Source organism: Globicephala melas, chromosome 19 (genome assembly GCF_963455315.2).
Source record: "Globicephala melas chromosome 19, mGloMel1.2, whole genome shotgun sequence".
NCBI lineage: Eukaryota > Metazoa > Chordata > Mammalia > Artiodactyla > Delphinidae > Globicephala > Globicephala melas.
Window position 1 is genome coordinate 55,756,948 of NC_083332.1, and position 14,900 is coordinate 55,771,847.

At 42.3% G+C, this 14,900-nt stretch overlaps 1 protein-coding gene across 2 annotated transcripts in view; it reads left to right on the forward strand.

Moving 5' to 3' along the window:
- The window catches only part of GAN (gigaxonin), a 55,752-nt gene that overhangs the window by 23,009 nt on the left and 17,843 nt on the right, over positions 1-14,900 (forward strand). The window contains exons 2-5 of one of the 2 annotated variants that reach the window (XM_030863248.2): positions 8,809-8,923; positions 11,211-11,561; positions 13,722-13,939; positions 14,159-14,280. In XM_030863248.2, coding sequence (XP_030719108.1) covers positions 8,809-8,923; positions 11,211-11,561; positions 13,722-13,939; positions 14,159-14,280 — 806 coding nt within the window. The remainder of the gene's footprint in view (positions 1-8,808; positions 8,924-11,210; positions 11,562-13,721; positions 13,940-14,158; positions 14,281-14,900) is intronic. The other variant, XM_060289008.1, reaches the window with a different exon arrangement.

Genomic DNA, 14,900 nt, shown 5'->3' on the forward strand with positions numbered 1-14,900 from the left:
GGTGACATGAATCATTTGAAACCATGTGAGTAATGCCCCTGAATTTCCCTGTAGCTTCTGTAATGCTTGACTCCTTGAGCATTACATTCTCTTGCATCCTATTTGAGGTTTCCTTGCTTTTATTGGAGACAAGCTTTTGCGTCCCGGGGCAGGAAAAGTCACTTAGATGTCTTCTGTGTCACTGTTATATCAGATCCCGTTCAGTAACGTCTCCCGTGAGGAGGAGGACCAGGACTGATTACCTGGGGTGTTTGTTATGACGTTTAGACACACCGGACTTTTCCAGCAATGGGAAGCCAGTTAGAAGAGGATAGTATACAACCAGCAGAGGACTTTGCTCTGTTACACTTTTTTAAAAGTCGTAGACCTCTTTCATGGATGTAAAACTTTGAATCATGCCAGCTTCTTTATTAGCCAACAGCTTTTTTCTTATAAAACGTCTTTCCAGTGTTGTCAAGAGAAAGAAAAACTGATTTTGTTTCACTTGTGTTTAAGTTTAATAGAACAGAAAATAAATGCTTGCCCAGAGGGTAGGTGATAGGAGGGAAAATGAACTTGCACTGCATCACCCACAGAAGGCATATTGTAAATCCTATGAAACTGATTGAGTTGGCTGGACTTTATCCTCTAGGACTCAACAGAATGTGTGTCTCCAGAGCTGAGTCTCCGCCTAACTTTTTGGTGTGTTTCAGCAGTTTAGCCCAGAAGTGCTCAGGGGTGGGGAAGCCCTCAGATCACCTTATTTAACCTCTTCTTTTTACAAATGAGAGAACAGGGGCAGAGAGGGGGAATGTTTTGCCCTAGAAACAGAAAACTGGGGAAGAATGTGATAGGCATGGATATTTATATCTGAACACTGGAGGCCCAATCTTACAATACTCCCCATTATTTCTAGTTTTTTCAAAGAGTGTTATGAAATTCTCAAAGTGATGTTTTAAGTCTACGGCAGTTTCTAGGAGAGAGTTTGTAAATTGACATCACATAATAATAATAAAAACAAGGATTTTGTGACTTCCAATAAATTTATATATGACTCTATATCTTCCTGGGGTGGAGATACAAAACAGAAAAGAAGAGGGAGAGGGGCAATATTAGGGTAGGAGATTAAGAGGTACAAACTGTTATGCATAAAATAAGCTACAAGGATATATTGTACAACACGGGGAATATAGCCAGTATTCTATAATAATTATAAATGGAGTATAACCTTTAAAAATTGTGAGTCACTATATCGTGTACCTGGAACTTATATAGCATTGTACATCAACTATACTTCAATTAAAATAAGAAAGGAAACAGAAGAGTTGATTTACTTCCTGATATATATGGACTAACTTTAGAAACAAAACTATTGGTTATTAACCCTTTGGCTTAGTTTTTTTTTTTTTTTTTTAATTCATTAACTCATTCAGTCCAGTTCATTGAATTCTCAGTTATATGTGGCAGAGAAGATAGAAATGATGTTCAAGGTGAGAAAATTCTAGATTAAAAAAGGGAAAATACAGAGAAAATGTGTTGGTAGATATTGGGAAAATCAGGGTATTTACTGGAGGAAAGAAATGTGAAACAGAATACAACAAAAACTGAAGGGATATAGAGATTTAATTGGGGAATGGGGGAGGGGGAAGTGAAGACAAGAAGAGGGAAAATACGTCCAGGTTTGTAAATGAGAAAGGGATGGCAAGTATCCAGGCAATGAAAGAAGGGGGAACTTCCCTGGTGGTCCAGTGGTTACGACTCCGTGCTTCCAATGCAGGGAGTGGGGGTAAGATCCCTGGTCAGGGAACTAAGAACCTGCATGCCCCATGGCAAGGGCAAAAAAAAAAAAAAAGTCTTATAAAAATATTGGATCACTATAAATCGACTATACTTCGAATAAAAAATTTTAAAAAATAGAAAGAAGTGAAAGAAGGAAGTAACTGCAAATGACAGCAGGCTGTGAAGCAAGACAGTTTCACAGCAGGTCTGAGTGACTCTTAGTGTCTAAGACGGATAAGGGCTAACGGCCAACTTTCACTATGTTCCTGACAGACGGATGGATATCAGCCTCCTGAGACGTCACCTGCAGGCTGGTGATGGTCTGTGAATTGTCACCTGGCCATGATAATATAAGTACACACGGAGAGTAAAAGTTAGAAACTCTTGTAGCAGTTTGACAGAATAATTTTATGTCCGTTGAATCTAATAATAAAAGAGTTGGGGCCACAGGAATTCCCTGGCGGTCCAGTGGTTGGGACTCTGCGCTTTCATTGCCATGGCCCAGGTTCAATCCCTGGTCAGCGCAACCAAAAAAAAAAAAAAAAATTTAAAAAAGAATTGGGGGGCTTCCCTGGTGGCGCAGTGATTGGGAGTCCGCCTGCCGATGCAGGGGGATGTGGGTTCGTGCCCCGGTCTGGGAAGATCCAACATGCCGCGGAGCGGCTGGGCCCGTGAGCCATGGCCGCTGAGCCTGCGCATCCAGAGCCTGTGCTCCGCAACGGGAGAGGCCACAACAGTGAGGGGCCCGCGTACCGCAAAAAAAAAAAAGAATTGGGACCTGTATTTTATGTCTTTTAAATTTTGTTTTTTAATAACTCATTCCTTTTTTATTAAGGTATAATTGACATAGAACATTATATTAGTTTCAGGGTGTACAACATAATGATTTAATATTTGTGTATATTACAGAAGAGTCACCACAGTAAGTCTAGTTAACATCTGTCACCACACGTAGTTACAAAATTTTTTTTCTTATGGTGAGAACTTTGAAGATCTGCTCTCTTAGCAACTTTCAGGTATTCAGTACAGTATTATTAACTAGGCACCGTGCTGTACACTTCATCCCCATTACATTTTTATCGTATTTTACAAAAGATTCATCTGAGATGGGTTAGAAATACAAAAACACACACGGATACTTTGAGAAGCATCACTTAACCCCTTGCTACTCAGAGAGGTCTGGAGGGGTCTGCGTCACTGAGAGTGTTACCAATGCAGAAACTCAGCTCCCACCACGGACCTTCTGAAAGCTTGAGAAGCTCTGTGCTTCAGACCTTTCAACATTGAATGCATGAAACTATTAGGAAGTTCTTCCTTGTATTGATTCTAGCTCTGCTTCACTGTACCTGAGATCCTGCAGGAAAAACATCTCCTGTGACAGCTCTTCAGATATTTAAAGACTGCTGTTAATTCAAAAACTTATTTTACAAATCATTATTGAACATCTATTCTTTGTAAACTGACAGGCTACATTGTAGGGTTATAGTGATAAAGAGGACTCTGACCCCAAGGAACTTGAGGTTAATAAAGGAGAGAGGAAAGGGGCTTTGTACATAAATACCATCATACAAGACAGGACCTGATGATCCCACAATATCAAGTGCTGGGGAAATTGATAACATGAGGAATTCTTTTCACCCGCAGGGCAGTGAGGGCGGAGATGGAGCCTGGGGTAGGGCAGGTGAAGGGGAGCCACTGCCAGGCCGGCATTCGAACAGCTCCTAAGAAGATGGCAGGAATTGGACATGCGCAGACGGCATGAGGGAGAGATCAGAAGTGGGACCGAAAGATGGGAAGCTTGGGATCTGAATTTAAACCGTAATGAAAATAAGGTTTTATAATTTAACCCTCAAGACATTTAGAGACTTCAAGAGTACAATGATTCATTTTTCATGGGCTTTAAAAAGGGTCAGACTTTATGGATCTGAAATGGTGAATGCTCATATTTAAAGGAGTCTTTTTTTCTGTCCTCTTAGCCATTGTCTGTACCCTGCCATCTGCTGAAAGAAAACCATACTCTTTAAAAGGAAACATTTTTCATTGTGAAAACATGAGATAGTACAGTTGATCCATGAACAACATGGGTTTGAACTGCACAGATCCACATATGTACAGATGTTTTTCAATATTGCACGGGTTTACTTATACACAGATTAATTGGAAAAAAAATCCACGTATAAGTGGACCCATACAGTTCAAATCCATGTTTTTCAAGGGTCAGCTGTACACGATCTATGGTTGGTTGAGTCTGTGGGTGAGGATACGGGGGGTGGACTACTGGACTTGCGCATCTGCAGACTTTGGTATCCGTGTGGGTCCTGGAATCAGTCCCTTGAGGATACCAAGAGATGACTGTATAGTCATCTTTTAAAAAAAAATCCAGTCGCATGGTTGAAAAATAAAAAGGGGACACACTGCACGGTCTCTTTGTAACCCCTTTCCCCGTCAGCCTGGTCCCCCTCCTCCTGCACTGTCCACAGCCCATGGGCAGGCACAGCCAGCTCTTGTTTGAACAACTTGAATTCTAGGTGGTGCCCCTCTCTCTGAACACGTTTTAGAGCTACTGCCTTTAAATAGGTGCAAGACTCGTCTGTATCTAGTCAGGAGAAAGAAACCACATAGTAATTTGAACAAGGAGAGTTTAATATAAAGAATTTTTAACTGCAGCAAGAGATTAGAGTAATAAGGGATTGGCTACTAAGAAGTAAACTCTAAAAATTAAAGGAATAGCTGGTGTACCCAGGGCTGAGATCCAGACTTTATTGGACAGCACACAGCCACAGCTCACCTCATGGCAGAGAAGCCACACTGGTAGAATTTGCTTGAAATCAGCCCTCTGGAACTTGCCAGAAATCTGTCCTTTAAGGTGTCTGGGAAAGCTGTTCACAGGGAGGTGTCTCCCCAGAAACAGTCGACTGCAAAACTGCCTCTGGGAGTTCCAGGGAAAGCTGCAGGGTGCTGCTGGCAGCTGTGCACTGCGGGAGCCTATCCAGCTGCAGAACCAGAGCCTGGCAGCAAAACTCTCTCCTCCTTCAGTGCCTTTCCAGCACCCTCCACTGAGAAGCTTAACATCATACCAGTTAACGCAGAAAAACTGTTGGAAAGGCTCAGAGCCATTTTCACAGAGCATGCAAAAAGGGTGGACTTGGAGCTCAGAGGCAATATGTTGATAACCAGCACGGTGACTAAGAAATACAAATAGTCATGACATCCTGAGTGAAACATTCCTGGAGGATGTGTCTGCATACGATAGATTTCAGAGCCAAATATTAATGATTTAGGTGTTATTCTTACTACTTACGTTATTTTTCTCTCTTGACTGAGAACTGACTGAAGTTTTTTTCTTCACTTTTAGTCAAAGTGTCAGTCATATAGGTACACCTAGGGTGCAGCAGGCAGAAAAGAAATGCCTTTTGAGTAAAATTATTAGTTCTATAGAAACTGTAGAGGTAGGAATAGCAGATACAGAATATAGGGGGGAAGCAAAGTTGTCTAAAACATATGTTATATATTCCATCAGTTTTGCTCTCCTAAGGCCTGCTGAGGCATCCTGCTGTACCAGAATGAACCAGCTTTCCTTCTGCTGGTGCAGAGCTGTTACCTTAGGGTCATTCTTCACCATTCCTTTCCCTGCTTTTCTGTGTTGGATCATGTCTTTTTTTAGTCCAGAATCTTCCTCTTTGTTGGGTCAGTTTTTTCCAACAGCATTCTGAGAAGGGCTGCATGGAAGATCAATTATTTTGAGAGTTTGTATAGCTGAAAATGTCTATTCTGTCCTGATATTTGATGAGTAGTTTGGCTGGCTATAAAAATCTAGGTTGAAAATAATTTTCCTTCAGAATTTTGAAGTCATTTCCACACTGCTATTAAAGTTCCATTTGGAAGTACGAAGCCGTTCTGATACCCATTCCTTTCTGTGTAACCTGTTTTTCTTTCTGGAAGCTTTTACAAATTTTTCTGTTTCCAGTATTCTGAAGTATTATGATGACATGCCTTGGAAAGGCATATTTTTATCCCTTGTTATGAGCATTTACTTGATAATATTCTCTTTTCGTTTTTTTTTTTTTTTTTGGGGCACGGGCATTCCTGTTTTTCAGATGTTCAACCTTCCGGACTGATCTTCCAGTCTTCTTACCTTGTGTCTCCTATTTTCTACCTTTGTCTTTTTTGCTTTCTTGGCAGACTTGAGGTCTACAAGTTCTACGACTTGAAGCCTACAAGTCTATGACTTCTACAAATTTTAATTTTGACATTACATTAAAAAAATTTTTTTTTGTAGTCTTTAAAATGTTGTTGTTGTTCTCTGAATGTTCCCTTTTAGAGCATCCTAGTCTTGTTTCACAAGCACAACATCCTCTTTTTTCTCTCTGGGAATGTTAATGAGAGGTTTTCTTTTTTCCTTGACTTTTCATCTTGCGTGAGATCTGTACTTCCTACAAGTTGACTTTTTTTCTGCTGGTTTTGGTTTCTGTCTTTCTTCTTTGTTAGGCATCCATTGAGTTGCTCAGTTTTAAGAGTGGGGCTCTAAAGCAGAGTTTCTTAACCCACGTGCCCCCCCCAAAAAAGATGTTATAATGTGTGAAGATAATGATGGTGTCAGCCCTCCAAGTGGCAGGGCAGCATCTGGGGAGGCTGAATCCCCCTGGCCCTGCACACAGCCTCATCTGTTTACCCCAGGGTCATATTACATTTTCTGCGTGTGGTGTGAAGTGAAGAAGTTTCAGAAGTGCTCCCCACAGTGCGTGGGAAGCTCAGAGCCCATAGGTTGGCTTAGTGACAGTGGATTTCATTGTTGCATGGTCCACCTGGGTCATTTTCTTGAGGCAGATCTGTGCCCATGTCTTTAGACCTTTCCTTTGGGGCTGATCAAATCCTCCAGAAGAGTCATCAGGTTCTCACCTGGAGGATGTAGGCCTGGCTTTCAGTAATTTTAGGAGCAAAATTGAGAAAAAAGACTGCTGATCTCAGCATTCAATATGTAGACACTCTCTTGACTCTCTCAGTTTTTGGTGCAGTGCACCTACCCTCAGATGTGCCTGCTACCCCCCTGTCCAGAGACGCCCGCTCCATCTCACACTCTCCAACGCACGTCACTTACCTTCCACTGGAGCTGGGGAGCCTTACTAAACAGGGCAGAGGAGTCGTGTATCTATGTGGAGCAAGGATCTGGGAACTCACCTATTTCCTAAGACTTTGTCAGTCTCTTCTTCTGTAACTAGCTCATCCTTCACCCCTCCTTCCACAGCTTCCTCATCCTACCAATTCCAAGCCTTGGGGTAATTAAATGCAACTTAGGTTGTGTCTGAGCTTCCCTCGCTGCTAAATTAGGAATATCTTTTAGAACTTGGGTAAAGTACCTGTTCTTAAACAAGGCACAAAAAGTGTTGACTGTGAAAAATTATTCTTCACATTGTTCATCACCTTAAAAAAAAAGTGTCAAGTCTGCCAAAGGTTTGATATCAAGAAGATAACAAAAAACGCCTACACCTCAATATGAGGAGAGTGATTAGCTCAATTAAAAATGAGACTTGAGGGACTTCCCTGGTGGCACAGTGGTTAAGAATCTGCCTGCCAATGCAGAGGACACGGGTTCGAGCTCTGGTCCGGGAAGATCCCACATGCGGCGGAGCTACTAAGCCTGTGCACCACAACTACTGAGCCTGCACCCTAGAGTCCGCGAGCCACAACTGCTGAGCCCTTGTGCCACAACTACTGAAGCCCGCGCACCTAGAGCCCCTGCTCTGCAACAAGAGAAGCCACCACGATGAGAAGCCTGCACACTGCAACAAAGAATAGCCCCTGCTCGCTGCAACTAGAGAAATCCCGCGTGCAGCAAGACCCAACGCAGCCATAAATAAATGAATGAATGAATGAATAAAAAAGAGAGAGACTTGAACTGGACATGTGTTTCACAGAAGACGAAACACAGGGGGCTACAGACCTTTGAAGAGCTGTTTAGCACCTGGGTAATGAGGGGAAGGCAGGTCACAACCACCACCGGAGACCATACTTCTCTCACTGGATCGTGCATTGGAGGATTAGGAAGTGGGACAGAGATAAATGTCATAGACTTTGTGGGTCCACACATCCCCTTACATATACCAGATGAGGCTAAAAACTGCTCCAGCTACTTTGGAGAATAATTGAGTATTAGCTCATACTTTGGAGAAGAAAGTAGCTTAATTCTACTCCCAGGGATACACCCAAGAGAAATTCTTTTGCGTATCACAAAAGGAGACATATACAAGGATAGTCATAGCAGTACTGTTCACAATACCAAAAACCTGGAGCCCCAGCCCAGGGGCTCATCAACAGGAACGTGGCATACTATACAGCAGAAAGAGCAAAAGAACGCGTGTGATATGCAGCAAGAGGAATGACTCAGCAATATAATATCAAATGAAAAAAGTTAGCCCCAGAAGATTACAGACAGCATGAAACACTTTTATAAAATTAAAAACTTAAAATTATATGTATACATTGATTATCAATAAATCTATATATGTTATAGGTTACATATATTTCATGGATACAAAAATAAAAAAGAAAGCAAGAGAAAATTGAATATAGGTGGGATTTAGGATAATAGTTACTTCAGATGGGGAAGCAGAGGAATGAATTGGTGGCGAGGACCATTTGGTTAGAAGCAGGTTATCGTCAGGGTCCTAGCTTTTGTTTTGGGTGGTAGGTTTGTGGGGTCCTTGTTACATTACTGAAAATAATTGGATAATTAAATACAGGGAAAAAAATAAGCCTAAAGGGCCTAGGGTTCCCAAGGTGAAGTAGAGATCCTTGCTCACATGGACCTTAGTGCTTTGGTTGTCTGTTTCGTTTGTTTTTTTTAAGAGGTAGCACTCTGAATCCTGGAACAAATGCTTTGTAGTTAAAAGTCATAAAAAATATGTTGCTCTAAAGTTAACAAACGAAATGTTTTAGGTGTGATTCATATATGGATAGGTATCATATACTTTATAGAGTATTTAGTGCATAAATATTTCCAGCTATTTCTGTTCTTTCATAGAAATTTTACATGTTTTTTCCCTTTCTTAGGACAAAGTTAAACTATAATCCTCCAAAAGATGATGGATCAACCTATAAGATTGAACTTGAAGGGATATCGGTAATGGTTATGAGAGAGATCCTGGATTACATCTTCAGTGGGCAGGTATGATGAGACACAGAGGAAGGAGGACTGAGTAGAGGCTCCTCAAGCTCAGGGTGAGGGTCTCCTTCATCCACTCTGTGACTGAGCAACACCGCCATCTCCATCTTCTGTCACTGTGTGCTTGACTTGGGTCTCCTCCTGGACATGGCACCCAAGGGTGTTCTTCCGGGGCTCTGCCCTTGAAGGAAAAGCAGACTAAGTAAGATCTTACCCAAATCCCAAGTTTTGTTTCTACCGTCCTGAGCTCCACCTTCCAGTCTGAGACATGAGGAACATGGGATGCTCCCTTCACTGCTGTCTTTTTGTTTTTTAAATCTTCATTCCAGCCTTGCTTTGTACCCACACTATCGGGGAACTCGTTCTGTCTCCACAGCATGGACTTGGGAGCCTCCTTGGGCGGTGGGGATTATTTTGTAGAAATAAAGACTTCGAGATTCACACCAGGGACAGGCACGTGCATCATACTCATGATGCCTCCGTCCTGTTGCCTCAGGAGGACCAACATCCCTGTTCCCCCACATTCTTTCTTTCTGATTTCCCTTTAGTCTCTGTACCCATTTATATTTCTGGGGATTTCATGAAAGCCAAGGAAGAAAGTGATCAGTGGCTAGGGGTCCTTTCCCTTTCTTTGCCCTCCTCCACCCCACTACTCCCCTGTTGATGTGATTTAAAGTGTATAGCATGAGGACTCTTAAGGATAACCTTGGGTGTGAATTAGGAAGAAGTTCATGTGCCTCACATCTCATTACGCAAGAGTACGTTTTATCTTTACTCCTTTTGAGGGCTCACGTCCTGCTCTCTCCTTTATTCCTTCTTCCTCATTCTTCTTTTAATTTTCCTTTTGTAAAGGCTCTGTCTCCTACATAAGTATTCTGAGTGTACTGCTTACTTTCTCTAAATATGTTCATTCTGTCCAGAGTCAAACTCGGTGATCGTCATCCTCTTTGAAGTTTTTTTATTTCATTTCATGATGTTATCACTTTCTCTTTTCTCTGAACACTGGGTGGTGGGTGTGTGGAAATAAGGTTATGTGTATGATTATTAAAAATAAATGAATTTAAACCAATTTGGGGACAGCCCTTAAAATACTGGCAATGCTCAAAACCAGGCTTAGGTCCAAACTCTTATCTAACTTGTAAAATCAGTTCAGTGGCAGTTATAACAAGTTAGAGGAGTGTATCCATGTTCAGGCTTGCATTGGAAACTATGGTACAGAATGTGCAAATTGTGGTAAAATGTTTCTTGCTGCACTTCACTGTGAAATCTCTCCTTAACACTTCCTAATGGAGGATAAATACCCATTCTCTTGGAGAGTCTGGACCGTTCGTGATTGTGACAGTATTTTAGGGGCCTGTTTCTTGATGTTGCCTTACTGTTGCGTAGAAAAACTGTGAAGTGGTTGGAGGAAGAAGCATCAGTCAAGAAATTTAAGAAAATTAAGGGGAAGTAAATGTTCACAATGATTAAAAAAAAAAAAAAAAATCGGGCTTCCCTGGTGGTGCAGTGGTTGAGAGTCCGCCTGCCGATGCAGGGGACACGGGTTCATGCCCCGGTCCGGGAAGATCCCACATGCCGCGGAGCGGCTGGGCCCGTGAGCCATGGCCGCTGAGCCTGCGCGTCCGAAGCCTGTGCTCCGCAACGGGAGAGGCCACAACAGTGAGAGGCCCGCGTACCACAAAAAAAAAAAAAAAAAAATCTTCTTAGGGATTTATTCCAGAAAGTAGCTTTGAGACCAAATTGTATCTTTTGCACCAAGTGCAATGTTTGGTGTTCAGAATGAGGCCCCTTGGGCAGTGTGGCTCTCCCTCTCTTCAAGGGTCCGTGTGGTATCTTCCACGTACCATTTGGCAAAGAAGTGAACTTAATGTATTTGGAGGCAGGATTTTCATTAGTTCAGGTGCTAGCATTTAAAGAAATCGCCTTCAGTTTGCCATAGCATGCGGAACTTGCCATTTCCTAAGCATTTCAGTCATTTGAGGTTTTTCTCTAAGTATAGAAGCGAGCCCCATGGACAGTTCACCTTGGCAGGGATATTGGTGGTTCATCTCGGTAAAGGAAGAGAAGAGCTGGGAAAAGTTAATCAGCCACGCACTGCCTGTGTTGTCCGCAGGTGCCTTGGTGCCCTCGGACTATTCTTGAAAACAAAGCTGAACCGTATGAAATTGCTAGTTTTCAATCATCTTTGACCTCTACAAATGGAGCTTTCATATGGTCCAGCCTGATAGATTAGTGGTTGCGTTCTAAATATATACATTCAAACATAGACTATCTATGATCATTCTTACAGATCCGGCTGAGCGAAGATACCATCCAAGATGTTGTGCAGGCAGCAGACCTGCTCCTGCTGACGGATCTTAAAACTCTCTGCTGTGAGTTCTTAGAAGGCTGCATTGCCGCCGAGAACTGCATCGGAATCCGAGACTTTGCACTCCACTACTGCCTGCACCACGTCCATTACCTGGCCACAGAATACCTGGAGACTCACTTCCGAGATGTCAGCAGCACAGAGGAATTCCTAGAACTGAGTCCTCAAAAGCTTAAAGAAGTGATTTCTCTTGAGAAGTTAAACGTTGGCAATGAACGATATGTATTTGAAGCAGTCATCCGATGGATAGCACATGATACAGAAATAAGAAAGGTACTCGTACTTTATAGCGTGCTCTGACTTTGCCTTTTCACTTATTTATTCATTTGTTTGTTTATTTTTAATCCAAATTCTAGATGTTTTATTTTTCTCCTCCAACTTGAAAAACTGACAAGATTGTGATCTAAACCATAACCTGGAAAACATCTTCCTATAGCCTCACTAAAGCAGTTTGTTGTTCAGACCAGTCTACCAAAGTCCATGTAACTCATCATATAGCAATGAAAATAGTAATACTTACAAGTCACATGATATCCTTTGAATGTTGTTATTAAGGGGAAAGGGATTTCAAGCTAAGCTGGAGAGTATAGAAATGCACCCTATACTCCTCATCCTAGCTTTCAGCATCCTTCCCTCTGCGATGGTGGGCTAACCCCTACAGGGACTCTGGTGCAGGAAGTGGGGTGAGAAAAGAATGGAATTCTGGCAGAGGGCTGAATTCTGGCACTGAGCTCTCCCTGGAGTGACTGACACCACTGGAGGAGAAGGTGGGAGAGCATTCCGGAGCTTTCATGGCAATGAGGTTCCAAATAGGAAGGTTCTAGGAGTGACAGCCTAGGAAGGAAGGGTCTTAGAGAATATCAGGCTTGAGATCCACATTGTTAATACATTGGGGGAGGGAGCTCTCACCTCTAAATCACAAGGCTTTAAGTCTAATATTTATATACTAGAGGCTCCAGTTACTATATCAAAATAAAGAAATATATTAGGTTTCAGAGTGGCTTTCAGAATGCATAATTGCATTGTTAATTGTTCTTAGTAACTCTTGGCTGACATTTTAATGATTATCTTGTAATTTTTAAATTCTGCAGGCCCATGAGCTTGTCCACTTAGAAAGCACATTCGTAGCTTCAGCTCCTTAGTACAATTAGTGTTCTGTTTTCCCCATTGGTGGGGTAGATTGGGAAAGGGGATAGAAGAGTTTCCACCTTGCTGCCACCACTGAAGTATCTTCTCTCTGACCCTCTTCTTGCCTTAAAGTGATGAGGGCATATAAGATGGAACGGCTGCTGGGAAACAAGAGGCAGTTCCTCATCCTGTGGTTAATCTGAACTTGGTGCTGTAAGGACTGTTGGCTTTTATTACTCAGGGTATAAAAGGGTGTACCTTAAAATGACAATTTCAAAGCCCAGAAAAACTAGTCACCTTATGTACGTAGAGTGCTATAGTCAGTTGGTTCAAATCTGATGATTGAGTATGAAAAGTATATCATTCAGAGACTTCCCTGGTGGTCCAGTGGTAAAGAATCTGCCTTCCACTGCAGGGGACGTGGGTTCGATCCCTGGTCGGAGAACTATGATCCCACATGCCGCGGGGCAACTAAGTCCGCACACCACAAGTAGTGAGCTCGCGTGCCTCAGTGAGAGAGCCCGCGTGCCACAAACTACAGAGAGAAAACCCTCACGCCACAACTGGAGAGAAGCCCACATGCCGCAACTAGAGAGAAACCCTAGCAGACTGCATACCGTAATGAAAAGATCCCTCATGCCTCAACAAAGAGCCCATGTGCTGCAAATGAGACCCGACGCAGCCAAAAAATAAATAAATAAATAAGGAAAATAAACAAGTAAAATGCATGAATATTTTTTTAAAAAGTATATCATTCACATTATACATGTTAGATAATTGTTAACAGTAATTACTGAAGAAATGATTATATAGTACTCAGGATTATTTTTTTGAAATTTGGCTTTTTCAGATTTTTCTTGTAACGTTAATGTTGTTACATGTTCATTATCTAGTTGACCATATTGTATCAAGCTATTCCTGTATATGACGTTTCTATAAATGTGATGTAACTCACAGCACGTCCAAGCATGTGAAATAAGGCAAATCATAGCAGGGTTCTTCTGAGTTTTCCTGTTGCTGTGGGAACCCTGTAGGGCATTAAAGAAAGCTGCTTAAAACTTCGCAGTGATACATCAAATATAAATCTGAAGTGATGGCTTTTTTTCAGTTAAACTTTTATTTATCAAGGCCAAGGGAAGTAGAAAGAAAAGGGGCCGTAAACACATTCAAGCAGTACTGACCCTTACCACTTGCCTGTTGATAATCTGACTGTCAATAATTTTAGTCTTCCAGGAGTGGGAAAACGCACCTTCTAAATGTACAACGTATTCTCCATTTTTCCTCCCCGTGCTTTCCGCCCTCCAGGTCCACATGAAGGATGTCATGTCAGCGCTGTGGGTTTCAGGGTTGGACTCGAGCTATTTACGGGAGCAGATGCTGAATGAGCCGTTAGTCCGAGAGATTGTCAAAGAGTGCAGCAACATCCCTCTCAGCCAGCCGCAGCAGGGCGAGGCCATGCTCGCCAGCTTCAAGCCCCGGGGCTACTCGGAGTGCATCGTGACCGTTGGCGGAGAGGAAAGAGTGTAAGCGTGGCTGTGAGCGGTTCGATGGGCGGTGGCGTAAGGGAAGAGAGATTTCCACGTAAACAGAAATTTATAACACTTTTCAGTATCTAAAGCCTAATAGCAATAGATTTTTTTAAATGTCTGAAACATTCTTTAGCGTAGTAAAACTAGTCCTAGTTATTATAAGCAGAAGTACATAAAACATACTAACTACTAATCAGTTATCTCTCTCCTTAGTTCGCGGAAGCCAACAGCAGCGATGCGATGTATGTGCCCCCTTTATGACCCTAATCGGCAGCTGTGGATTGAACTGGCCCCTTTAAGCATGCCGAGAATCAACCACGGAGTCCTCTCAGCAGGTACCGTGCTGTCATCAAGTTTACCCAAACACAAGGTCAAGTAATGTCATTTCAGAGTTGTGCAGAATGACTCAAAACCTTCTCAAGAAATAATTTTATTATCCCTCTGTGGTGACTTTTTCAGGGTGGCTCTAGCTTCCAAGACTATGGTAAGAAGAGTGTCTTCCATCAGTCCTTATCGTTCCCAAATCTTAAATATATAGCTGTTTTTAAGACGTCCCTTGAGGAGCATTTTATTGGATGACTTAACTGATAGAAGAGCAAAACTCAGTGACTCTTACCACCCGTTAGCTGGATGATCACACCTGAGGCGCAAGACTTCTTTGAGCCGTGATAGCCTCTCATCTTGGAAAGTTGTGCAGTTTAGAATCGCAACATGTAACTATATTCAAAATAAGAGCGTCACATAAAAGCAGGCATCTCAGATGAAACTTGAGAAGATACTTCTTAACTTAGCTCTGGCTTAAAGTTGTTTTATGACAGGAAGTATGTTTCGGTTGACGTTTACAAGTTTGGAACGTTATTCAAAGCTTTCTCTCCAGGAAGTGATGGGGAAGGCTGTCCTTGCTGCCTTTCTCTTCACCTTGGATTTGCCTTGCTGGCTTCATCCTGCAAGTGCC